At 38.5% G+C, this 27,543-nt stretch overlaps 1 protein-coding gene across 1 annotated transcript in view; it reads left to right on the top strand.

Annotated features, from left to right (window-relative positions):
* The window catches only part of lrp2b (low density lipoprotein receptor-related protein 2b), an 88,001-nt gene that overhangs the window by 50,217 nt on the left and 10,241 nt on the right, over positions 1-27,543 (top strand). Inside the window, exons 44-72 of the mRNA XM_041267097.1 lie at positions 901-1,143; positions 1,609-1,734; positions 2,426-2,545; positions 2,939-3,070; positions 3,378-3,579; positions 4,953-5,248; positions 5,904-6,420; positions 7,109-7,261; positions 7,871-8,041; positions 8,585-8,808; positions 9,414-9,591; positions 10,543-10,739; positions 11,650-11,895; positions 12,207-12,335; positions 13,377-13,496; positions 14,329-14,445; positions 15,200-15,316; positions 16,321-16,458; positions 16,714-16,836; positions 17,911-18,039; positions 19,100-19,231; positions 19,556-19,681; positions 19,955-20,098; positions 22,770-22,935; positions 23,383-23,511; positions 23,813-24,033; positions 25,094-25,276; positions 26,316-26,435; positions 27,411-27,498. Of these exons, the coding sequence (XP_041123031.1) occupies positions 901-1,143; positions 1,609-1,734; positions 2,426-2,545; positions 2,939-3,070; positions 3,378-3,579; positions 4,953-5,248; positions 5,904-6,420; positions 7,109-7,261; positions 7,871-8,041; positions 8,585-8,808; positions 9,414-9,591; positions 10,543-10,739; positions 11,650-11,895; positions 12,207-12,335; positions 13,377-13,496; positions 14,329-14,445; positions 15,200-15,316; positions 16,321-16,458; positions 16,714-16,836; positions 17,911-18,039; positions 19,100-19,231; positions 19,556-19,681; positions 19,955-20,098; positions 22,770-22,935; positions 23,383-23,511; positions 23,813-24,033; positions 25,094-25,276; positions 26,316-26,435; positions 27,411-27,498 (4,987 nt within the window). The remainder of the gene's footprint in view (positions 1-900; positions 1,144-1,608; positions 1,735-2,425; positions 2,546-2,938; positions 3,071-3,377; positions 3,580-4,952; positions 5,249-5,903; positions 6,421-7,108; positions 7,262-7,870; positions 8,042-8,584; positions 8,809-9,413; positions 9,592-10,542; positions 10,740-11,649; positions 11,896-12,206; positions 12,336-13,376; positions 13,497-14,328; positions 14,446-15,199; positions 15,317-16,320; positions 16,459-16,713; positions 16,837-17,910; positions 18,040-19,099; positions 19,232-19,555; positions 19,682-19,954; positions 20,099-22,769; positions 22,936-23,382; positions 23,512-23,812; positions 24,034-25,093; positions 25,277-26,315; positions 26,436-27,410; positions 27,499-27,543) is intronic.

The following is a 27,543-nucleotide window of genomic DNA, read 5'->3' as shown; positions in this document are numbered from 1 at the left end:
AATTTTTGTTTTTGATAAAATGGCACTCCATAAAATTAGTTCTTTATTTATTGTCATTCATGAATTTCTTTTAAAAATACTGTCCCCCTATTTTCTGGGCCCTTATATGCCTGCGGCCATAATGCTCTTTCCTATCGTCTGTTTTCTGACTTTCTTTGTGCCCAAATAAGACCAATTGGAAATCGATCTTGTTTGCGGGCCCTTTTAGGGCCGATGCTGTTCTGCCTCTTCATAAATCTCATTTTAATATCACAGACTTCATTTACAAATGAGCCCCACCTACAATTTGCCATTGCATATAATTAAGGCTTGACACGCCTTAAGATGCATGGCTAATGAGGGTCGGAGCGCATTGCACGGTGGAGTGCACTTTGGCGGTGTAGCACAGCCTTAACTTGCCAAAAGTGTCATGATAGATACGGGGCAATTTTAAGGCCAGCATAAACTCAGCGCTATAGCCTTAATGTTGTTGCAAACACGTGATACATGCCTCCCTACGAGTTTAACAAATTAATAATAGCAGTATCATTTATTTATACTTGGGCTGTATTATTAAATAGCCACATTTGGAAACAAGAACAGAGTAACCATACAACAAGAAAGAAACAACTTAATAGCAGGTAGGAGCAGCTTTTATTAAGATGGTTCACTTTGGCGTACCACTACTTAGAGATTGGACACCTTTCTGTGTTGAGGTCACTGAAGTGGTTTAAACTTTTTAATTCTACGAAGATGTGATAACAGAACCAGACAAAGTGTTTCTAAACCACAACAAGAATACATGAGTTATTTTCATACCCATTCCAAGCTGTTCTCCAAGTCTCACAATGTATTAGAATTACGAATGAATGCTACCCTTAAGATGTAACCAGATTTTGGCTTTTCTTCAATGCTTTGTAGCTTTTCATACCTGCTCCCCGCTGGATTTCACCTGCAACAATGGTCGATGTGTGCTCTTGTCATACCGCTGTGACTACCTCAACGACTGTGGAGATAACAGTGATGAGGACGGCTGCGCCTTCCCCACCTGTAACCCCAGCACCGAGTTCACTTGCGACAATGGCCGCTGCATCTCCCAGAGCTTTGTGTGTAACGGAATCAACAACTGCCGTGACAACGGGACATCTGATGAGCGTAACTGCCGTAAGTGATTTCAGTAATAGGGAGTTCTATTTTTTTCACTTTATCTCTTTCACAGGCACACAAGGCATTGTGTTTTGGTAACTGTAATGCTGTTTAGCAAAGATCAATTAGACTAATCCCCTAAAGGTCTTTAAGAAATTATCTTTGAAGATAGGTTGAGGGAACTAAATATATGTAGACTAGCACAACAAAGTACTGTATTAGGCGGGACTTGATTGAAGTCTTAAAATATTAAAAGGAGTTGACAAAGTTAACCCTAGTGCAGCACAGAAACCAGGTCCCAGCTGGAAATTCGGGGCAGGAGACACTTCTAGCAATGTTGTTGATGCTGAATCATTGGGTTCCTAAAGGACTCGAGCTAATAAAGTTTTGAGATTAACCAGCTACTAGGAATCAGACGAGCATTGATGGGCTGAATTGCCTCCTCTTGTTCTTAAATATTCTGATGTATTTATTTTACCACAGCGGACCGTACATGCACTCCCGGGACCATCAAATGCGATACGACTAACATTTGCATCCCATCAAGCAACCTGTGTGATGGCTACAACAACTGCGGGGACAACAGTGATGAGAATCCCATTTTCTGTCGTGAGTGATTTTTAAAAATTTCAACAACATACGCTTAGATACAGTATGCTGGTGCGACCATTTTCTCTTCACACTGGTCAGAAAGTTCATCAACATTGAGCCCTACATTTAAGATTTACTAAATGTATTTATTAGAAAGTATTATTCTTATAACTCAAATTTCCTTAAAATTAATAATGTAGGGGATCCCCGAAGTCCTCATCTGGTAAAGGCATGATTGTGTGTTGTGTACAGTGATTATTAAATTCAAGGCAGCACAGGTTTCACGTCTTGGTTTTGCAAAGTTGTCTGTCTTCCCTGGGAATTTCAGAGGGGCCGCCGGGCTCTGGCAATCCCGCTGGTTAGGGAGGCACGGTTTTTCCTCACCTGCAGACCCTACAGGCCAGATGCCCTGGGCATGCAAATGTAGGACTAACCTTTTTCCTCCAAGGATCAATAGCTCTCCGACATCCAGTGACAAACTTCTGAGTGTAAAGAGGCAATTAGCTTAAGTGCGAGATGGGAGAGCTCCTACTGACCTTCAGTTCTTATCAGCTGTTGTGGGGAGGGAACATAATTAGATCAGAAAAACGGGTTAAAATAATAACCCCCCCACTGGCTTTGATTAAGATAACTTTCTCTTTCTTAAGAGGATTGGTTCATGTTGCTTGTGAATTGCATCTTTCTTTGAAATCCCTTTGATTTGACACAGAGACTCGGACATGTGAATCTGATGAGCACAGATGTGGCCATGGCAACTGTATTCCCTCAATCTGGGTGTGTGATGGAATCCAGGACTGCCTTGATGGTTCAGATGAGCCAGCTTCTTGTGGTGAGTATATTTTGGTATTTTAATAGAATGGATTAGACAAACCCCCAAAAACAGTATTACACCATCCTATGGATTTTGACATAGTTATAATTATGTGTATAATTAAAGTGGTGCACAAGATCCAGCGTATAGATTTTGAATTGGCTTGGTACACTCTTTGTTATTGTCCAGCACAAGGTTTATATGCACCATCTGTAATTATTTCACAATGGAAAATTGCACATGATCCACCCTTGAAACCACAAATGGTACTGTCTTGTGATTTAGACAAAGTTTGCTTTTATTAAACTGTTCGAGACTGTTAAAGAGGCTAATTTATATAGTTATACTGACCTCCAGAGAGCCCAATTATTTGACTCTAGTTTTCTCCAATTTTACTCTGTTCCACTCCAGATGACTCGGTCCGGACGTGTCATGCAGACCAGTTCACCTGTGTTAATGGGAACTGTATCCCAGATTCTTTGACTTGCGATGGAAACAATGACTGTGGAGATATGAGTGATGAGAGCCCTGAGTTGCTGTGCGGTAGGTGTTGCTTTAATTACCTGTTTGGAGATGTTCCAATCTGAATCACACAAGTTTGCCTGATTCTGAAAACTACATTGTATTTGTCTGAGTTTGTATCAGTTTTATTTTTCCAAAATAACGAAGATATATACTCAGAAAGATTTTGTTCTTCAAAAACCATTCGATTCATTGTTTGGTTGAACCAATTAAAACTCCATTCAGGTACAAATTGTTTCATCATACCTGTGGTAGAATGCCCCTCAAGGAGTGAAGTTGTCAGCACCTGTGGTGCTGAGATTGATGGTGTTTCTGTGTCTGTTTCCAGATAAGAGAACTTGCAGTCCACAGCACTTCACCTGCCCCCCACCCTGGTACTCAGGCCCCAGGTGTATCCCACAATCCTGGGTGTGTGATGGGGATACCGACTGTGCCAACGCAGCTGATGAGCTTCAGAACTGCCCAAACAGGACCTGCTACTTGAACGAGTTCCGATGTACTAACGGGCTCTGCATCTTATTGGCCTTCAGGTACTTCTTAATCCTAAATATGAGTGACATTTTATACATAATTCTGGTAATATTTAATTAGTTAATCTCTTTAACATGCTGTTAAGTAGCTGCCACAATAAAAGCCAAAACCTTTGTCCACTGGATTCTACTGTATTCAAATATCACTCTGTCTGTTAACCTGCCCCCCTGCTACACTTCCCCAGCCAGTTCCTACAGCAGGAGTCTCCAACCCGAGTGCTGGAGAGCAACTGGGTCTTCTGGTTTTTGTTTCAACCGAGTTCTCAGTTATTTAATTACACCAATTATTGGCTGAATTAGTCAAGATTAACAGGAGTTCCAGCTCTTTAGCCACTGATGGTGTAAGACACCTAGAAAACCTACAGGATAGGGGCTCTCCAGGAACAGGGTTGTAGATCCCTGCCCTAGAGGGTGTAAAAAATGCATCAATAACAAATATCACATTTAAGAAATTGGGTATACCTTACATCCACTGGGGGCAGTGTCACTGAGGACACAGGTTAATGGCTACACTCTTGTGTACCAGCTACAAAGACGGAAACATATGTTTGAGAATGTTTTTGAGGGTGACTCTTAAAAAGTGATCTGCAACAGAAAATAATACACAAAGTAAATCTAATCAAGAATACATAAGTTAAGACAATACAACACCCACTCGATATATCGCGCGTGCAGTATTAATCCATTATATATCGAGGCCCACGATACAGTGAAAGACCCATAGAAAAACAAATAGGCTAACAAATACATGCTATATAAGCACTCCCTCATTTTATCCGGTGCGTCAAGGTCCAGTAATATAAATCCTGACGCGACCTGTTTTTTTTTTTCATTTTTGTGTATAAAAATTGCTTCTCATCAACTTCAGTCTCCAATTAATTTCATGAGTCTTCCTCTCGTTTCTCAAATGAACAGACCTGCTGCATTGAAATAATCCATTCCCAACAACAACATAGGAGGCTTGTTGCTAGGGAGCTGACGTGACTGCCTTGTGGCTTTTGCTAGTGCATTGCTGCCACTTTGTTAGCTAAAATAAAAACTGCTTCAGCAAGTAGATATTTAATTTGCATTACTACTATGTTATTGTGCAATACCTGTGTATATGATAACGGTACGATATTAATGCTTTGTTTTTAATTGTTTTGTATAATGTTGTTTGTGATGTGCAGTACAAAATAAAATGAACAGTAATTCTAAGTGCTTATGTATATTGCAGCTAAGGCATACGCAGTTAGACAGTTAAAATCGGGAGCCAACTCCAGGACCGCGATATATCCAAATCCGCAGTATAGCGAGGGGCGATATAACGAAGGGTGGGTGTAGTAATGTTTTAGTCCCATGCCAAAGGTTTAAGACCCCCATTTCCTGTACAGATGTGACAGGCAGAATGACTGTGGGGATGGTAGTGACGAGACTGGCTGTACCTACCCACCCTGCACAAGCAACCAGTTCACCTGCGGGAACGGGCATTGCATCCCAAGCTCATATGTGTGTGACGGGCAGAATGACTGTCGGGATAACTCAGATGAGTTGGAGAGCCTCTGTAAGACGCCAGAGCCCACTTGTCCCCCAAACCACTTCCGGTGTACGTCAGGGCAGTGCATAGACATAAATAAAGTCTGCAACAGAGAAAATGATTGCGCCGACGGAAGCGATGAGAAAGGCTGTGGTAAGATAAAGCTGTGCATTTGTGTATTTGAATTAACCTATGCTCTAATAAGATATGCTTACTTGTTATTTTATAGATTGTGAATAGGGCTTAATAGCTCAGCAAGATAAATCGTTAAACCTTCAACGAAGACCTAAAATATGTGTTAAAGTTCTTTGACAATGGAATCGGGAGCAGTTCTTTAGTTCTAGTTACCTGCCTAAATAATGCAGACTAGATCAGCCCAAGTGTCTTTATATTAGTAGGCACCAGCCCCATTTTGTCCACAGCAACATATTGCCAGCAAAGCGGAAGGCAACTATATCCAAAAAGGCTGATCATTAGATGACACTGATATAGCTATTGTTACATATACAGTATGGGTCTATGGCAGGTAACTAGAATTGAAGAGCTGCTCCTGAATCCAGGTGAAAGCACCTTAACACAAACTATTACAAAAAAAAATGTATTTGAGTAATGGAATTAAGAATCACTCAGAATAATGCACATAAGGAGACAGTAGATAGTCTGAAGCTGCCAAAATATAATATAATTATATTAAACTAAACCCATAGTACAACCAGGTATGTGTCTCTTTTAATTGCTATTAATAATAAAATATGTGTACATTAATTCATATTCACGTTTAGCCTAATGCACCTTTTTTTCAATACAGGTATTAACGAATGTGCAAACACAGCCATCAGTCAGTGTGCCCAAAACTGCACGGACACCCTCACCAGTTACTACTGCTCCTGCTGGCCAGGCTACCGCTTGATGCCTGATGGCAAAGCTTGCGAGGACGTCAATGAATGTGAAGAGACACCGCAGGTGTGTAGCCAGATTTGCGAGAACGGGGTGGGCTCCTTCTTCTGCAAGTGTGCCAGTGGGTACATCCGGGAGCCAGACGGGCGAACCTGCCGCCAAAACAGTGCCATCCAGCCCTACCTGCTCTTCAGCAACCGTTACTACATTCGCAACCTGACCACCGACGGGAGCTCCCTCTCCATTGTCCTCCAGGGTCTTTCCAATGTGGTGGCTCTGGATTTCGACCACTATGAGCAGAGACTTTACTGGATCGATGTAGGGGAAGACAAGATCGAACGCATGTTCTTTAATGGCACTGGCAGAGAAACGATCATTGACAATGATGTGCCAAATGGGGAAGGACTGGCCATTGATTGGGTGGGGAGGTAAGGAAACAGCTGCAGTTAAAAACAAATCAATGCTAATGTTTCTGTGATAATATTTCTTGTACATTACTCAATGTGCTTGTTTTCTTTTTCCACAATGTACACAAAATAAAGAGAACAGATAAGTTCAACACCTTATTCAGATTAAGTGATACATTTACTGAAACATCTGTCTTTGTCCAGCTTTATTAAGCTGTATTTTTATAATTTCATATTTATGCAATTCCATTTCATATATTCCATATGATAATCAATCCATTACCAGTCACGCTGAGCAAACAATAGTGGATGAGGACCAATAAAGAATGCTGCATGAAAAAAATTGTGTGCCATTGTAAAGTTAGATTTGCTTTGTTCTGAATTAAACTCTTTTGATTGAAGATTACCTGAAGTAGACTGATTCATTATTATAAAGAAAACTAACCTATTATTACAATTTATATAAAACACCATAGCGACCCCTACTGTTCAGGTGCCAGGAGAGGCCAGGTCTCCATGGTTCTCGTCTCCAAGGTTCAGTAGCATGACATCAACAAGGCGACACTTAAATTGGGCATTTTAAATTGCGGTTAATTTTACTCTTAGCTTAAAGTGGAATGTGCTATTAATATCTGTAATACACCATGGTTCTAACTGTAACTCACTGTAGAGCTAAAGGATTGTGTAACTGACTCCATCCTCCGTGTAGGAAAATATATTGGGTGGATAGCTTGAAGGATGCACTTCACGTGTCAGAACTGGACGGACGTTTCAGGAAGAAGCTCCTCAGTGGCTGTGTGGGACCCAATCACACATTCTGCTTTGAAAACCCACGGGCTATAGCGGTCAACCCAAAGCTAGGGTAAGGGTAGGGGTTACTAACCAATACTACATTTACATCAAATCATGGGATATATTCCATTTCAAATCACTGAACGCTTCAAATGTCATTTTAATTGATTTTTCATTTCTTAGTATTATTGTTTTATGATGTTTTCAATCAGTGTAAGTTCTGCTACTTTTAAACTGAGTTATTATTCCCTCTCTAAATCAACCTTTACGTGTCTTTGTGCTGTTTTGAGCTTGACTTAACTGACTGAGCCTTCTTATTTTCTCCAAATTTTGTGAGAATGTGACTTTTAAACTCTGCAAGATGAAAAGATTGTAGGCTGGGCTGACAGAGTTGAAAGGTTACATTGTCACATGATTTTAATAGAATGAGGAAGGCTGTTAGTGCCAGCACTTACTGTAGGGTTCAACAGACAGAACAACATCATTGCAAATATGATAAAATAGTAAGCATAATACTAATAATAATACTAAACAAATAAATAAATAAATAAATATAACAATGGTTGAAGCTACTTTAAAATAACACTCTCCAGTTTACAGACAGAAATAATACAAGTACACATATATTTAAAGGTAATTGTATTTAAAACATGTCTGTACAATATATTTCTGTTTTCAGGTGGCTGTATTGGACAGATTGGGCAGACAGCGCCTATATTGGCAGGGCTGGAATGGATGGTACCAATAAATCGGCCATAATCACTACCAAGCTGGAGTGGCCAAACGCCCTGACTATAGATTACACCTCCAACAAGATCTTCTTTGCTGATGCACATCTCAACTACCTTGAGTAAGAATTGAAAATACTTATACTTGACCTATTCCAGATTTCCACATACAAATGATTACAGATTATATGCAGATTATCAAGGGGTAAGGATTTTCCTAAGAAAATCAATTTTCTGCTTGATCTGGTTTGCTACAACATTTGAAACCTCAACAAATATGAAACAAGTATAACAAGTATAATCCTGCTGGTATCTATATTTGGGCACTAGTTTCCCAGTGTCCTACCATGGTCAGCTGGAGGGGAAATCCATTTTGTATAATTTGGGTTGGGCCTTTGCTAAATTTAATCCCTGTTGCGGGGTACGTCTGAAATATGAATAGCGTGTCACAGAACAGAATTCAATTGTATAGTACTTTTGGAAATTTATTAAACATTTGTTTAGCAGAATGTGAAAACCCATTCCCGTTAGGGCTCCTTGCTTAGTCCTTATTCGTGGAATAAATGCAGTGTTACATGAAGGTTAATGGTATATCCTCTATATAATTCCACTTTTAATGGTGCCGGTATACAAAGAGTAGACTGTATTCTTTATTCTTTTCCTAGGTATGCTGACATGGATGGACATAACCGCCACATTGCCATTACGGGCACTCTGTCCCATCCCTTTGCACTCACCCTGTTTGAAGACACCGTGTACTGGACTGACTGGAATACCAAGACCGTGGAGAAGGCTCACAAGTACACAGGAGCAGGGAGAGTGGTAATGGTGAACAACACCCACAGCCCACATGACATCCATGTCTACCATCCATACCGGCAGCCAAGATGTAAGACCTCTTTCCAGCAATTAAGATTTAAACTAAAAGAATAACAACGAAGGCTTTAAATATGCTTACCTCTTATTATCTTTACTAATGCCCTATTACTATTAGGACTTGTTGATATGTTGGTAATGCTAATACTGCATTAAAAAAATGATTTGAAACATTGGTTATCACACTTTACATTAATTTAGTAGTTTTTTGGTCACAGTGCAAGTCTCAAATTCTTAGTTATGAAAGAAACATACTTCATATTATTATTATTATTATTATTATTATTATTATTATTATTATTATTATTATTATTATTATTATTAATCTACCTTCTTATTCCTGAAAACGTGATCAATTAAAGTGGAATTGACACAGTTTGATTCAACGTTTACATGGGGAAAAAAATGTACATTTAAATCATCCCACCTGAACATTTGCAGTTGCTGTGGTAGGATTGCAAAATAATCTATTGGCTTTTTTAATCCTATAGATTAGGAAGCAAAATCACCTGGGTAAAGTTCACCTCATTGCGCTTCAACAACACATAGTGGTCCAAGCAGAAACTAATACAGCTGTGATTTACCAAGGTCTTAATTAAACAGTTCTCTTGTTTTCAGCGGTGAACCCCTGTAATAGTGACAGTGGACACTGCAGCCACCTGTGCCTGATAGCTCCTGGGGGACAGCGGCACACCTGCGAGTGTCCTGACCACTTTCATGGGGTCTTTGTGGGCTTCAATGTGGTCTGTTTGGCTGATTGTTCCAGCACCCAGTACCGCTGCGGTGACAACGAAAAGTAGGCACTGTGTCTTTCTATCGGTCACACTCTACATAGTGAACACTATAACCAGTTTAAAATTCCTGAAACCTTCTCCTCTTTTAGCATACACTCCAAGGGGTCTGTTTTAATGATATAAACAGTAAATACATCTTCTCAAACTATATTATTATTTAGGTTTATACATTTTGGAGAGGCAATATTAAGACCCGCCAAATCATTAGATCATTAAAATAGACCCCAAGCCTTCTATAGAACTTTTGGGCTGTCTTTGGTTATAATCCATTAAACAGTTGGTTTTAAACTGATGTGTCCAATTCGAAGAAGTAAATAGTGCGATAGCGCCATCACTGGGAAGATGGCTGGACTGCCTTTTTTTGGAACCAAAAAGTTTTAATATTTCTTCGCATGCACGGTTTATTTTTGCTAACTCAAAAGTTACGCACGAGCAGTCGGGCTTCACCACCAAGAGTAAGTTAGTGGGTATTCCTCAGTTTAATCATGCTCTATGGGTAACTTAATTTGAATTCCTTAAGTCATAAAATATTAAAAGGATCATTTTAATTTGTTTTAAAAATGCTTCCCACCTTAATTCAGTCTGTGAAGCTTAACCTAGGATGCAGTACCACGACATGTGTGCTGGAAAGCCTTGTCAGAACATGGGTCAAGTAAGGACACAGTGGCGGCCTTACCTGCCAATGTCCTGTCTTTCTCGGAACTGTCAGCTCTTACCGTCAAGTAAAACGTAGTTTTCTGTGTTTTTTATATATATATATATATATATATATATATATATATATATATATATATATATATATATATATATATATATATGTAGGCAGAATTTATAGGGCTTTGTATAATGTTGTCTAGAGGAATTGAATGAAAATAATGATATACAAAATGCAGATTTCAACCATAGTGAAACTGCTTTGACTGTGCCTACCTTTAATTTCCCCTCCTTCACAGATGCATTCCTATCTGGTGGAAGTGTGATGGACAGAACGACTGCAAGGATGGCTCTGATGAGACTGATACCTGTCCAACTCGCAACTGTCCCCTAGGCCAGTTCCAGTGCTATGATGGAAACTGCGCCAGCCCCAACTTCCTGTGTGATTCACGAAATGACTGCCCAGATGGCTCTGACGAAGACCCTGCACTTTGCAGTTAGTACTCTAGTCATACCGATCGTTCAATATCTTTCAATCCTATTCCCATCCTTGAATTCTACTATTGACACCCTCTATCAATTTCAAACTCATAAGTAGCGATAACTATTGATTTTAATTAAATGTAACCTACAGTATCTCAAGTTCTGAATCCAATTAAGTATTTATGGATTGAGAAGAGCATGTTGAAAAATAACCAAATATATCCCCCAGAATGTGTTGAAGTAAAAAATGTCATATTAGATTTAATTAAAGATTACATATTTTACTGAATGTGTTATAGTTCCTTTTTGTTTTGGAGTTATGGTTAGAAATAAGTTGTTACTTTAGGTTAAAAATGACTAAGTAGTTTCAAATGTAATCTGAATTGTGTTTTTTGCATTTCCCTTACTGTTTTGTGGTGTTTGCAATCATTCTGAGTGGTTTGGGGTTATCTTGCTACACTATATTGCCATTTCCTCAGTCTGCCTTTGCCTTTGATTTTCGGCTTGTCTGTGAAGTCCTACTGTAAGTAATATGACTAACAATCTTCCTCATTCCATTCAAATCATGCAACAATATACAGTAACTCTTACAAGTCTCCCACAGACACTTAGGATACTCCAGGCAAGCTCAAAGCAAGTCATAAAGGCAGACTTAGAGAAAACATTTTATTAACTAAATACAACTAAATTAACATCTGATGTGCACCACTCTAAATGGCATACTGGTTTTTCACCTCCTGGGGCCTGTGTGTGAATCCTATTTGCCACTGCTCTGTGAATAAATAAAGATTTGGGTTTTGAGTTCCATGCAACACTCACAAGCTGTTGCAGATGTAACAGGAGTAACAGGCTGTCGTTTGGCGTCTCCCCTCTGCCCTGTTATACACACAAGGGTTGAAAATGACCACACTGTCTTGTTCCAGGTGATCACCGCTGCGAGGAGAACCAGTTCCAATGTGACAACAAGCACTGTATCCCCCTGTCCTGGCATTGTGACGGGCTGGTGGACTGCGCTGACAACAGTGATGAGGACCCCGAGGAGTGCCACCGCAAGACCTGCCGGCCTGGGGAGTTCCAGTGCAATAACGGTCGCTGCATCTCGCCGGCTTATGTTTGCGATATGGAGAATGACTGTGGGGACAACTCGGACGAGCCTCACGAGGAGTGCAGTGAGTTCAGAGATGATTCAGTGACATTGATTCTTCAGTGCAGTTCGAGATTAAATTGATGCGGTGCCATCACCTTTGCTGCCAAGGTGTTTAAGAGAAAGTAGCTTCAAATGTTTTTGCAGTTTTTTTGTTTTATTTTATCAAGTTATTTAAAAAAATATTTTCAATCATTTGACAAGAGTGCTGAAGTATCATAGTTTTATAGTTTTTTGTTAGACCTGGGAAATTGTTTTGAAGTGTTTTAGCAATGTATTGAAGTTGCCAGAAATTCCCATTTGAGATTATTTACAGCATCCCCCTCCCCCCAACAGCTGGTCCTAACCATAGATGTGATGAACACACAGAGTTCTCTTGTAAGACAAACTACCGTTGTGTTCCTCAGTGGACAGTATGTGATGGGAAGAATGACTGCCTGGACAACAGTGATGAGGAGAACTGTGGTAAGTGTCTGCACTGGACACTTGATTATTCAGTCATGTAATTGATATTACCTGTTCCTGGATTGCATGAATTAAAAATGATAAAGAATGGATCTTCATTTGCTTTTACTGTTTTGTTTGTACTTGTTAACCCATATAGAATCATATTGTATTTGATTATACATATAGCAACAAGATAAATATGAAACTATCTGAATTGAAATTAATAATGTGTATTAAAGGCTTTTGGCTTGTTTCAGTATTCTTCCTTTACATAATAAAATTGCCCTTACAAAAACCCAAAACAAAAACCTAATTCTTTAACAACTTTTCTATCAAAGTACAAGGCATTAAACCAAACATTAATGTAAACATATTTTTTTATTTAAAAATGAATTTACGTGGATTTTAAATTTGAGAACATGAAACATGATTGGGTGACTAGCAAGGGAAAGCAATTTTGGATTGAAATAGTGGTTTATTTGGGGGTTCCCGAGTAGCACATCTAGTAAAGGCACTCCACGTGGAGTGCAAAATGCACCCTATAGCCTGGACATCACCAGTTCAAGTCCAGGCTATTCCATTGCCAACTGTGGATAGGAGCTCCCAGGGGGCAGCATACAATTGACCAAGAGCTGCCCAGGGGGGTGGAGGGCCAGGGTGTCCTCAGTTCACAACATACCAGCAACCCCTATAGTCTGCCTTGTCCTCCGATGCTGCACCTCTGAGGTGGCTGCATGGTGAGTCTGCAGTGTGACAGCACACACTGCAGAGGACAGTGTGTTCGTCTTCGCCACTCCCAAGTTGGCACATGGGTGGTAGCAGTGAGCCAGCCTAAAAATAACTGGATATTCTGGGAGAAATTGGGGGAAATATATATATATATATATATATATATATATCTATATATTATATATATATATATATATATATAAATATTTAAATTCTTTATAATAATTGGAAGAAAAAAAAGAAATAGTGGTTGATTTTATCAGAAAATAGTATAAATACTTTTCAGATTCATTACAATATCTTTGACACTTGTCTCCTTTAAACATGCAGAGAGTGTGACGTGTGATCCAGTTGGGGATTTCCGCTGTAAGAACCATCTCTGTATCCCTCTGCGCTGGAAGTGTGATGGGAATGACGACTGCGGGGACGGGTCTGATGAAAAAGGCTGTGGTGAGTGAACAAGGGAGTGGAGACTCCTTCCTAAACATTCGTATCCTCCACAGTGAGCATTCCTGCTTGATAACTGACAGCAGCAACCAGTGTCATGAGACAATGACAACTCAAGAAAGACTAGGCCAGCTGCCAAGCAGGAATTCTCACTGCCACACATCAGGGTTTTATTGCAAAAGAAAAAACTGTAAACCATGCTTTTATTATTTTCTTAAACCTTTTTTTAATTTTTTTTTTACCAGAACTGGCCAGTTTCCTTGATTAAGAGCCATACAATATCAATAAATAGAGATATATAGACAGAGATAGATGGAAAAAGATTGACTAACATAAGTTTTCTAAAACTAAATAACTCAATTTATAGTCTCAAAGGCATTTATTTTGCATTTTGACTGTACTTGCTTGTACTAAAGATTACCGATTAATCCCATTAATCAACTTTAATGTAAACTTCATATCGAAATCAAAATTGCTATATTAGGAAACGCTCAAGAGCCACCTGTTGGAGCACCATGCTTTATCATTAGACTTGTTGACCTTTTTAATGTTTTTTTACTCATTTGAATGTCATCTGCCATGAGTTAGTGCCCGCTAACATAACAACCTGACTGGTGAATAACATTGAATTGGCTCTTTCAAACTGCTGCAAGTTAAGATTATATATATAGAGAGAGATTTGAAGGTATCAACTGTACCATAGGATCAGGAATACTCTTCACAGAATCTGAAGCAACGTGCATTGAGAATCATTCCCAATTTGGATGTACTGTTACACCATGACAAATATCATCACCTGTCAGTGTGATTCATTTCCTGCTTCCTTCTCTCCCAGCCCCACGGCCATGCTCTGAGAGTGAGTTCAAGTGTGATAACCAGATGTGTATCCATGGAACCTGGGTGTGTAACCAAAATAACGACTGCGGAGATAATTCAGATGAGCGAGACTGCGGTGAGTGAACACCATGATTTCAAAGCAGGCCCAGTGCACTGGAGCTTTTGCCATTGGTTTCATGCTGTCATTTTGGAATTTAATATCAGGGTCCGCTTATCCGTAATGCAGAAGCCTTTGCCAGTTGCTTTGTACATTTTCCTGACAGCCAACCTAAACAAATGCATTACTTGTCAACCTCATTTGCAAAGTGCTTCAAATATACACATAGTTGATAATTTTCTTCCAAGGCGCTGCATAGCTTAAGAATGCATTCTTTGGAAAGCCTTTATCTTAATACTGTAAGTGGTATATCAATCTCAGAATATACATTCCATTTCTGCCTGTTTTTCTCATTACAAGTGCTGAGCTTTAATTTGTATATGTAATAACTGCAATGTCAGATTGCTCAGTAAGCAGCTTTATAATGAAGAGCTACAGACTATGTCAAGCATGGTATAGCAATGGTAAACCATTGTAAATGAGTTGAGCAAGAAATAAAATGTGGTATAAACAGGATATATACCTTGTTAACTAAAACTGCTAAATCTGCTCTGAACATACCTGATCTTAAGTTTTAGTAATACTTTTAACCTTCATAACAATCTCATTAGAAGTGATCCTTTTAAAACTGATCCTTTTAAAACTGCCTTTTCATCGCAATACGCTACTCTTCCAAAGTTGATAGCCTTCCCACATGGAATCACTGAATGGGTTTGTGGCATCCTCCCCAGCACCCAATGTTAAAATAACCCCTTTCTCCCCCTCCCACCAGATCTGCTGACCTGCCACCCAGGCTTCTTCCAGTGTGACTCTGGTCACTGCATCCCAGCCACTCTCAAGTGTGACGGACAGGCAGACTGTCGGGACTCCACAGACGAGAGCTCCTGCCGTAAGTCAGCAAAGCCCTTATCAAAGTGTCCCATGACACATTTGAGAAGACATATTGCTGTTCGCCATGTGCAGCAATATTTGGTACTGAAAGGTGCTGGGCTGATTACAATTCACCATTGAAACTGAGTTTCAGGATTCCAAAGTCCTGTAAGACTTAGAGGGCATCTGCAGAGGGATAATGACAACAGGAAGTTGCATACTTTTTCAGGATGTAGTTCCAGGCACACAGAATACACAGAATTTTGACTGCCATTCAGATATGTTTATTCCCGCTGTGAAAAAATCATGTTAAGAAATATGATTTCTGATGTGTGTTTTACACATACATCTACTGTTTTAGGTATTAAGTTGAAATTAAAGAGTAAGTAGGGGGGTTATGAAAAATATGATATTATACATCCCCATGTGTTGCTACAACTGTTTAAATAATATACATGTACATTTTATTTTCATAAAAACTGAAAACTTTTTACACTTATAACTTTAAAATCTATTTCAAAGCTTTTTTCAGGATGGCCGCTCTAGTGCACTGGAGTTTGAGATCTGTCCTCTCATAACAATAAGTGCTCTGGCTTTTCTGTTCTGTGCTACATCATGGATCATTATTGCTGTGTTACCTGTTTGACAATGTGTTTAACAATCTTACACTATCAGTGCACTAGAGCAGACATTTTGAAAATAGCTTTCAAACATAGTTTAAAGATATAAGTGTACAAAGTTGTCAGGATGTTAATAATGAAAAGAAATACATGTATGTTATTTATGCTAATGCTATATTTTTCGGAACCCCCACTAGAGTATATAACACAATGAGAAAAGGTAAAAAAAAAAAAAAAAAAAGGCAAAATGTGAGGACGTTAAATGTATATCTTTTCAAATAGATTGAATATAAAGCTTTCCACTCTAATTACCCAACCAGTGGGAAGGACAAGAGAGAACTGAAATTGTATCGAATTATCGCATCTATACAGTGCTATTGATTTTGTGACTTTCCTCTTACAGCAACCCGCTATCCAAATGGGACCTGGTGCTCTTCCTCTGAGTTCGAGTGCAATAATCACGTGTGTATTTATCCAAACTGGGTATGCGATGGCTACGATGACTGCGGGGATGGATCAGATGAAGAGGTCAAAACATGCTGTGAGTACATACTTTTACAAACTACAAAATATATTTTCAGTACAATGTATGTAAGAAAATGTAGCGTAAACAGAGGATACAATGTGAACATTCATGCAGTACTGCAGTTGTTCCACAAATGATGATGACCAATGTCATCACATTTGACTGCCTCTTCTTTGTTTTCCATGCACAAGACAACATCTACTTTACGGTATCATGACCAAATAAGATGTACCGGATCGTAATATTATTTATGTATTTTTGTATTTGCAGTGACCATTCCGTGCGAGTTACCTGAAAGATTCCGCTGTGACAATAACTACTGTATCTACTCCGGTCTGCTTTGCAATAAGGTAGATGACTGTGGAGACAACAGTGACGAAGCAGAAGATCTGTGTAAGTTCATTTACTGTAGTTCAGTTTAGAGAGCGCAACACAACCCATTTATTTAAGAAAGGGCTGTATTTAAATCTTAACTCACAGAGCCTCCTTTAGATCTATTTTTGGTACCCTAATGTTCCATTAAAGCGCTTCAAATTTTATATTAGATATAATGTAATCTTGGCTAGATCAGCCTAACTTTATAAAGGTAAGAGAAGGCATCATCTTTGGTTTCCTGTTGTTTGCTGGCAATACACTCCTGTGCACCAAATGGACTGGCACTTACTAATATAAAGACACTTTGGCTGATCTAGCCTACATCACATATGTCTAAGGCAGGCAACAGAACCGAAGAGTAGCTGCTGAGTTCCTTGTCACTTTAACACTTACTGTATAGGAAATAAAATAAATCATCATAATAACCACACAGCATGATTGTAAATATCAGGTACGAGAACAGTTAAAAAGAAAGAAAATGTACCTTGAAGCTACTTGCTTTGTATAACTGCTTCAATTAAGTAATATATATTCAAAATTGATTAATTGCTGCATATTTAAATATTATGTGTGAGATTGATAACTTTCAGGTGCATTCATATTTTCATTTGTATCAAAACCCTTCTAATTAAATCTTAAACAAACAGTATGTATGATTTGTATACTAAGGGCTAAATCCTCAAAATGAAAGAATATCTGAATATTTAATTTTAATAATAAATACAATACCGTCTGTGTATACCCATTTTACAAAAAAAGTAATAAAATCAACAGATCTGTAATCCATCCACTGTTGTGTGTGCATAAAGCATGTCTTCATTGCATCCTGAAATATCCTTGCTCTGTTTAGCATTTTGTCATACTCCAATGAATGAAAAGGCACTATGTAAATGTCAGTGTAATGTAAAAGTTAATGACCGATATGCGGTGAAGCAGATCGCAGAGTTGGAGATATCTTTCTATGTCTTTGCAAGGTGTGGGAAAATAAATAGGTTTTCCTAATGAACTGCTTACATAGTGATAGGTATGATAAAAGCTGTGTATGAAATTGGCAATGCTTTAAACTTTCACGTATCGCTTCTTTTCTTTTAGGCCGGGAATCCACCCCTGCACCCTGTACAATCCATGAGTTGAAATGTGCCAACGGACACTGCGTGCCCCTGATCAACGTGTGTGATCATTACGACCACTGTGGTGACAGATCTGACGAGACGGGGTGTAGTAAGTGCTCAATGATAATATTGACTCTTAAAATATGTTGTTCAGGAGATCAATACAAACACCCGTATGTAATAGAACATGATTTTTTTTTTTTTTTTAACATAATGGACAGTGGAAGACACAGAAATGGCAACAGTGTATTTGTATAATATTAGTCTTCTTGACCCTGGGCTTCGTGAGACATTCACTACAGGTATTAGACCCCTACTTATATGCCTAGCTGCTGCCATAGATGCATAGAAGGGATAAGTGGAGAGATGTTGATGCTGCACAAGCGCTGCTGGCTGATTGGAATACGTGGAATTTAAACCCTGAGGGAAGTTACATAGCACTGGGTCTGTCTGTCCTCCCAAACTATGCCTAACAAACATCATTTGGGGACCCCTTTTTGCAAAGCGATTCTGGATAAGGATCCCCAACCTAAGGCAAATCATACAAAGAAAAACTGCATTTTGACTCTTAGATAAACTATTTAAATGTAGATCAAGCTATTTAAAGTAAACTTAGCTACTTAAATACTTTATAAAACTAGTATAGTGCCATATCCTAAAACTATAGGTGATTAATTATCTATACTTTTTTTTTTTTAAATGTGTCAGTATTGCTATCAATATGAGTAAACAGTTGATGACCGTGACGTACAGTATATCAACAATATGTAAAGAATAAGAAATGGAAATTAATAAGTGAGTGGAAATTGGTAAAGAAAATAAATAAAATAGATGTTATTAGGTAAGCAAAACAAGTGTTGGTATTATGGTAAATTATATTAAAATTAGTGATTTACAGAATGTGGAATATTTAAACATGTAAATGTGAATTATGTTACATTATACAGTAGCGAGTTAACAGCTGTCTTGACTATGGAGGGATGTAGAGAAATACACGAACATTAACTACATTACAGTCACAGACAATGAATTCTATATTACACTTTGTTACACTTGCACTTTGGTCTTCTGTTTTAGTTGAATGGTGGTGTACTAAATTATATTAATTTTGTTACTAAAGAATTGGGAGGACCAATATAGTGTTTATGTCACTTTCATTTTCTGTTCAGACTTTGGCCAAGACAGGACCTGCGAAGAGAATGTGTGTGAACAAAACTGCACCAATCTGAATGGTTCAGGCTTCATTTGCTCGTGTAGACCCGGCTACACTGCAGACCAGCAGAACACATACAGCTGCAAAGGTATATTATTTCATATTTCATTTTTCTTAATTTTAAATAAGAAAGACCTCATTTTGAAGCACAATGCCAATAGGATATTCTCTGAGAGAAATAAAACAATTTAGCTAGAGATTTTTTACTATATTAGGGCTGCATTGTTATTTGATGTTAGAAAATACTAAAATGAGTGATGAGACTTTATTTGGCCTACATTAATTGCTTTTTATTTTACAAAGAAACCCTAAAATAACAATGAACGGTTTGTTTACACATCAACTAAAATGCCTAGTGTGTGCAGATCTAACAAGTTTGTGTTTAGGGCATTTTTATTCCTGTCCTCTCCAGATATAAATGAGTGTGAGATACATGGAACCTGTCCTCAGGACTGTAAGAATCTCAAGGGCAGTTACCAGTGCCTCTGCGCAGAAGGGTACAGGAAGGTGGGAGATAGCAACGAGTGCAAAGCTGACGGTAATGTGTGGTTCTCATTGATCAGTGTTTCTGAATTACATTTCGTTGGTCTCCCAAGTTCTATACCACAGCCATATGCGATTATCTATTCAGAGATTATAGGATGTTTAATGTACAAGAGCCCCCAAATACAGCCTGATTTGATTTTTGGAAGAATACCACACAGACTGCACATAACACATAATTTTACCGTACCTCTTTCTGGGTTGTTTTAGTCGGGTCCCCTATGAAATCTATACTCCTGCTGTACTTGTTGGTGTTTGTCTCCTCCAGGGGCCCCTCCTTTACTGCTTTTGCCAGAGAATGTGAGGATCAGGAGGTTTAATCTGCAGACCAATGAGTACCAGGATTACATTGAAGAGCATGAGCACATTGTAGCATTGGACTATGACTGGGACCACAATAACACTGGATACAGTAAGTGTGACAGGGTGGAGGCTAGACAGAAACCAGCAACCACACACTCGTAAGTGAGTGTTTTAACCACCCATTTATTTTTGCAGCATTATGACAACAGTGCAACAAAAAGTCACTTTTTATAAATTATTTTTTATGCTATAGATTTCAAAGCAGACACCCTTCAAATTCCCATCAATGCTAACGTCTTTATCTAGTACATATACATCAGAAAATTTGTTCACAGATTTTCAATCAAGTCATACAGGGTGATTGATGTGGTAAACTTACTTTCTATCTTCCACTGTTTTGGGTACTGGTTTGTATCGCTGTATATGCATTATTATCTGTGAAGTGTACTTCATTAACATAATTAATCAGTTCCTTACTGTAACATCAACAAATAAATAAATACTGTACCTTCATCTCATTCTCTGTAGCTTGCTGGCATCCATTTTTTATGTCGAGCACATTTCTTAGGGACTGCTGCCATCTACCAGTGAAAAACAAAACTGCAGGCTTTTATACAATATAGTCTTCTTTATTTACTGGAGCACGTCAAAAAGACATGTTTAACTTTGCAGATGAACATACTGTATAACCCCCTGCACGATATTCTCAGGGGGGTGACAAATTTGGACGTGATTGCGCTCCACGTGGAAATTGCGGGATAAGCAGTTGGGTGGTTAACCGCTATGCAAAAGCTGGGCTTATCTGCATTTGAGTTTTATAGAGCTTTTAACCTTACCCCACTGATAGGGGTCAGAATCTGTACAGCTGTGCATCACACAACATGTTACATAAGCAAATCCTGTACTTTTCTGAATGTAGCACACAGCTTGTTTATGACATGCAAGACTGTGACAGGAACGCGTCACTGGCAATGCTGTATCAACCAGCAAGGGAGACTCAGACACAGAAGTTGCAGTTTCAAGTGCTAATACGCACGTTTAATAACAACAAATAAACAAAACACTAAACAGAAGAAAACACACCACGGAACACAAAAACACATACCCTCTCTCCAGTAACATTAACTCTAACCACTCTTTCTAACTAACACCCATGATCAACTTATTTCTACACCTGTGGCCAGAGCCTTGGTTAATCATTTAATCACTTATTCATTTGGCTCCAGTCACATTCCCACATGTTTTGACAGGGAGAAATTTAACCCCCTCCCTACCAACCCCTTATTCCCCACACCAGCACATACACACGTGCACCAGCTGGGCGTTCATCCTGGAACACTGCCACAATGACCCAAGCTACAATATCTTTGAAACTATATAGAAGACTATGGGATAGATGTACTAAAGTGTTGTGCCTTTCGCAATAGTTGCAAACAAGTCGGACGTCTAGGGTGAAATGTACTAAACATTTCACCCTAGCGACTTTTTAGGGAACGCTTTGCAGCAAGTTTTTCTTTGCAGTTCAACCTTAGATGAATATGTAATTATGGGCTTGCCTGCATAAATTAGCAAAAAAGGGGTGGAAATAGTGCAAATGAGGTTTCACAGATATTATAATGAGATGTACTAAAGCTGCCAATAATTGCGACACTTACAATTGCATGAATTTATCAAGAACTTTTGAAAGCACGTTTTAAACAGTCACAATTGTTGTGCCATTTCCTACTCCTCTTTTTCTTGTACGTTGCCAGTTACCAAGTACCTAATTTTCACTAAAATCAGGGTGTACTTACAAGACTTCAAAACAAATTTCTATGACATTTCTGGTTTTCCCAGCATGTTGGAACAATAGACTGCACACATGTGCCACTAACCCCTCCAACTCATTCTTAGCATCTGTATAGGACCATGATCTATTGTGTGTTAATTGTCTAGGTTACTAAGTAGGCCAAGTTAAAAATAATAATTAAAAATCAATAAAAAAAAAAAAAAACCTAAAATCATTTAGTTTCAATTTAAAATAATCTTTTATTTGCATTGTACACCAATGTGCTCAATGCAGCAGCATGATTTATTGTGTGCTGCTAGTAGGTTAAAGTAAAAAAAAGTGTGCTAGGTATCATTTCATTTTATTTCTGTACTGTATACTGTATAGGCCTACTATACAGATTCATATTTTTACATAATGTAATGTGCAGCCAACCCAAAACACATTAGTGTTATTTCAGCGCAATGATTTATATTTAAAATACATCGAGAACTGTAAATGTGTGTGTGTGCAATTTTATTGTATTGTCTTTAAACCCGAGACCTCCTTATGTCGAATCGGACAAACATGTCCGGTTTAGCGACACTAAAATGGGTAAAATGAAGACAAACAGAATGCATTGTACAGATGACATTTCCATTTAACAAAAAAATATATATTTTATATTCTATATTTCAGGTATAGACGTTATCCTTCAGGCAACCTCTGTTGCAGAAAACCACAACTCAACTCCCGCTACTTATTTGAACAGTGTCGCACGACTCTCGCAATGTATGCTCGAGGTCTCGCTAAGAAGACGCAACAAATATTTAAATGAGTCTATTGCGGATCTTTTCATTAACATATTTTCTCTTAGTACATACGACAAAATGTATACTTTGTGAATTGTCGTAACCAAAATGCAAATTGCGGTATGTTTGCGCTGCGACTGGCCCATCTTAGTACATCTACCCCTATGTGTTTTAATGTTTTTAATTTTTTGTACAACTTGATTCCTTTATGTTTGCCCCAGGTATGGTATACTTCACTGTTGAGGGGAAAGAGTCAAATTTCGGTTCTATAAAAAGGACCTACTTGACCATTGTGGATGATGTCAGTGACAACAATGGATTATCAGTAGACCTGAATCTCAACTACATTATGAAGCCAGGTGGCATTGCTGTTGACTGGGTAGGAAGGTAAGTTATTGCATTGAGATAAACTGCCAGATTGATATTGAATTACTGGTAATGTTAAAGAGAACAGCAAGTAGTAATACACTGCGGGTCACGCGATGGTGCTGGTGCTTTCTAATATAAAAAAACACTTTGGCTGATCCAGCCTACGTTACATATAATATGGTTATGGTAGGCAGCAAGAACTAAAACTTCTGCTTAAGAGCATCTTCTGTACTCATAATCAAAGAGCCTGAACACTGGCTTATCAAAGAACAGAATACAACAGCAACCATCAAGAATGACTGCACATATCATAAAAATGTAATATAACAGTGAACAAAATGCTAAACTAAAACAAGCAAAAATAACAAGATGATTTCTTTTCAATTCAAGTTCTGTACGGCACCCTCAAATATAGATATTTATTAGAACATTAATGGCAGCAATTCCCTTAATTTTCCTTGGCAGACACATATATTGGACAGATGCACGCGTCAAGAGGATTGAGGTAGCATTGCTGGATGGGAGGTACAGGAAGAGGCTCATTGCCACTGTATTGGATGAGCCAGCTGCCATTGTTGTCAACCCAAAGCTTGGGTAAGTCACTGATGTTCCATTAATGTTATTATTTTTATTAGCAGTATTACAGTCAACTCATATGAGAACCAATTTAATGGGACCAGCAAGATGTGCAAAATAGCCAGACTATTTAGTCCATTGATACTGGACTAAAACTGCTACTTAGTTCAATTTCAATTTTGCCGGCACTGTCCTTATAGCATTTTTTTTTTAAGTACCACATTATAAAAATCTATGCTAACAATTTGATAAAAATAAATAAAATGCGCCCTTTTGAATAGAAGCAGCAGAGTAAACTTTCCTCCTGTTTGTTTGCCAGACTGATGTACTGGACAGACTTGGGAAGCTATCCTAAGATTGAGAATGCTTGGATGGATGGACAGCAGAGGAAGGTTCTGGTGGACACTTTTCTGGGATGGCCAACAGGACTTTCCATCGACTATTCTAATAATGACCGTGTCTACTGGTCTGACTCTAAGGAAAACTTCATAGAGTCAATGCTTCCAAATGGAGAGGACAGGCGCTTGGCTCTGTATAGAGGTACCTACAGATAGAGTCCTGTGCGGGTCCAATTTTTACAACCCGCTTCCGACTGGATCCGCTACTACAGGACCCGACCTGAACCCGCAAACATCTGTGACAGGTCTTCTTAACAGCGACTCGTTCCGACCCGCTTTTATAAGACCTGCAACCTGACCCGACCAGTGTCCATTACTTACTGCATGCATTGACTGACTCTCTCACGCTCTCACATTCACACACAGATATCTCTACTATTCTCCACAGATTGAGTTTATACAATAGGCTATACAGCATGGTAGCTTTCTCTAGTGGTCTGGATATACTTTAACATTGTAACATATTAACTATCTCTACTTTAGTATAAATACCTGTCTATTCCTTTAATGCCACCAGTTGAAAAGGAGCTACACTTGTGTTTTCGCACAGATGTACGAGTTTTGTGGCTAGCATACACAAAAACATAATGACAGATTTTATAATGAAAGGACAGAAAATGTTTTTGGCGAGTCAAATTCAGACCCATGCCTGAACCGAAAATGTAATTTTTTGACCCGCACCTGAACTGCAAACCGCAAAAAAGTTCACATTCCGACCCAAACCCGATCCGCTTTTGTGGGTCACAAGCAGGCACCCGCTGGTACCCGATCCGACGCAGGACCTCCAGATATAAAGAACATCTAAACATATTTCCTGCGTATACTTCCAGGCATGGGTTTTGGTATGCTGTACATTATATTGTTTTGATAAATAATATTAAAATTAGATTTTCCCTTTACTTTGATGACAATTAAAAATATTCAATATCTACTAGCAGGTTTTACTTCAGATAAGCAGATTTTTTTAAGATTTGGAAAACCTAGACTGCTTTTCCTGGTCTCTTTTTACTAATGGTCTAGCCTCATTCTCGTGGGGAGTGAGGCCTTTTGACCAGGAAATTGATATTTACCACAGGAAGTGATGCGTATCATAAAAAAAGAATTGTAAACTTTGAGTGGTGCTTGAAGAATATTAAACACATAACAATGATTTTAAAGGGTTGCACTCCTTTCATCTAGTGTTGCAATTCTCTTTCTCGTAGACCTTGGAAACCCATTCAGTGTGAATGTCTTTGAGAACCATGTCTACTGGAGCACCAGAGAGAAGGGAGAGGTGTTCAGGCAGGACAAGTTTGGAGCAGGGAAGAAGGTGAAACTCCTCACAGCAGGCCCATGGCTGACCCAAATCAGTGTGTATCAGAAGCAAAGATACGTCTCCAGCACTGGTGAGTACACACAACTGACTGATTCCCACCTTGTCTGATTCCCACCTTGTCTGATTCCCACCTTGTTCCATGCATCAAAAGGACTGCAGTATGTATTATTTATAAGAAGGGAATTTTGCCTACAATTGATGGTCAAAAATAGAATTATTTTACCTTTACTGAAACTTCCATAGAGTATATTTGCAGACATGAGCTTGTCTATGCAATTTATATAATAAAATGTTGAAAACAGTAACAAAGGCCTTTTGGTTACGGGCTTGTAAACACTAGGAAACCTGGATTAAAGGGCCTTGGTAGTTATCCTTCCTGATAAGGGTTCTATTGAAGAACCTCCTACAGTGCTTACAAGAAACACATTATTATACCTTTGCTCTATCCTGTATTGTCCATATCACACCAGTATATTTTTCAACATAGTATCAATTGTTATGACGCTTCTATTCACACATCATGGTTCATAAATCAGTTGGTGAATACCATCCTCAACTTTTACTTATAGTGTTCATCAAGAGAGAGGGGTGATTGTTTATGGGCACCAAGAGTGGCGTATTGTAGGAACTAAATCAGCATTGTTGCAGGAGAGAGTCTGATCTAGATACACTAGATTGTTAAATATATGAGGCATGACAATGTGTTGATAAAAATATCAAAACAGTCGGGATAATGTTGAAAAATATTTCACTGTGATAAGGACAACATGGGGATACAGCACAGGTTTCTTATAATCACTGCTGGTTGTTTTGTAATGCTTTAAAGCATTTATATTACATCATTCTTTGACGTGTCTTTTAACACAGGGCCTCTGTTTATTAGCAACACAAGCAGAATATTTGTTTTAAAAGGCTTTCACTTAAGGAAAAGTGCCCTGCTTATGGTTTCTGTAGTCAATTACATCACCAGTTTATAATATAATGATTCTAAATGGCATCTCACAAAAAACCTCTTTATTTCATAGTCAAACCTCTCACTAACCAGCCTCTTCCTTCTAAAAATGCATGTGGTCATAGGTTCCTATTTTTTTATGCATTGTGTCATTCAGTGAAGAACCCCTGCAAAGGAACATGCAGCCACATATGCCTTCTGAGGCCTGGCGGATACTCCTGTGCCTGTCCTGAGGGTACCAACTTCATCCAAGGGAGCACCACTGTGTGTGATGCTGGTAGGTTAGCTCCCTGTAAAGATGTGTCTACATGCTTATCTAGGTTTTCTGCCACCAGTATACTTGTACCTTCTGAGTAAGCAGAAATTTTAAAGTGTTTTCATCATTTAAAGTTTCTGATGCTGTGTTCTTGCTTACATAATTCTGAAGTAAGGTGAATTTACAAGTGACCACTGTGCGCAACTGTAATTGCTGTCCCCTCTGGACTATAATTTTGTATAGCGGTTTTTCATTTATTAACTGAGAGTTGTAACAGTTGCAGGGGGACAGGAATTACGTTTGCACACCCCTAGAATTTAGAAGTGGGTGAATATATTGTAAGCATGGTAAATAATGATCAGAACTGATGATGCAGAATGATCAAAACCATGCATAATGGTATTGTACACAGGTAAGGAATCAATATCTCTGACATTGTGTGTTATAGCACATGTGTATTTTCATTTTGTATCAGGTATCATCTTAAAGTTAAAGGAAGCTCTCAATTTCTATGCTGTATACTCATTTTATCTGTTTGCATTTGCACTTCTGTGTCATTCTGGGCCAAAGCATTTCAGTCAATAGAGGAAGCAGCTGGTTGGTTAGTGACAGGAAAGAAGCCACTGAAGGGGCGGGGACAATTTCACCAAGCAAGTGCAACATTAACTGAAAGCATGGCTTACAAACATATTGTGCTTTATGATAACAATACAAGTCAAATACAGCACCTGTTTCTTTCATAAAGTAACTGGATTTGGATTTATATAACAAATGGAAGTACACAACCTGTAAGAGGTATGGAATTCTTAGCACTTTACACTAAGTGCATTGTCTTTTAAAGTAAGTGTAATGACAGGTTTGGTTTTAATTTATTATTTAAACAATGTCTGCATTTAGAATAATTAAACAGACTAATATAAAACAACATGATCCTTGTTATAAATGTGTCATGCAGAGTTTTGTACATCCGTGATAGCATCTTGCTTTCTTTCCTAGGTTTCGTACCCCCACCTGTGATGCCTCCTCCCTGTCTGTGTCGGAATGGTGGTACCTGCTACATTGACGATGGACTGGCGAAGTGCAAGTAAGAACCTTGTTTGGATCCTGCAATTCTACTGTGTTTTATGAT

Source organism: Polyodon spathula, chromosome 12 (assembly GCF_017654505.1).
Source record: "Polyodon spathula isolate WHYD16114869_AA chromosome 12, ASM1765450v1, whole genome shotgun sequence".
NCBI classification, from domain to species: Eukaryota; Metazoa; Chordata; class Actinopteri; order Acipenseriformes; family Polyodontidae; genus Polyodon; species Polyodon spathula.
Note: the sequence above shows the minus strand (reverse complement) of the source record. Positions and strands in the feature narration are given on the sequence as shown.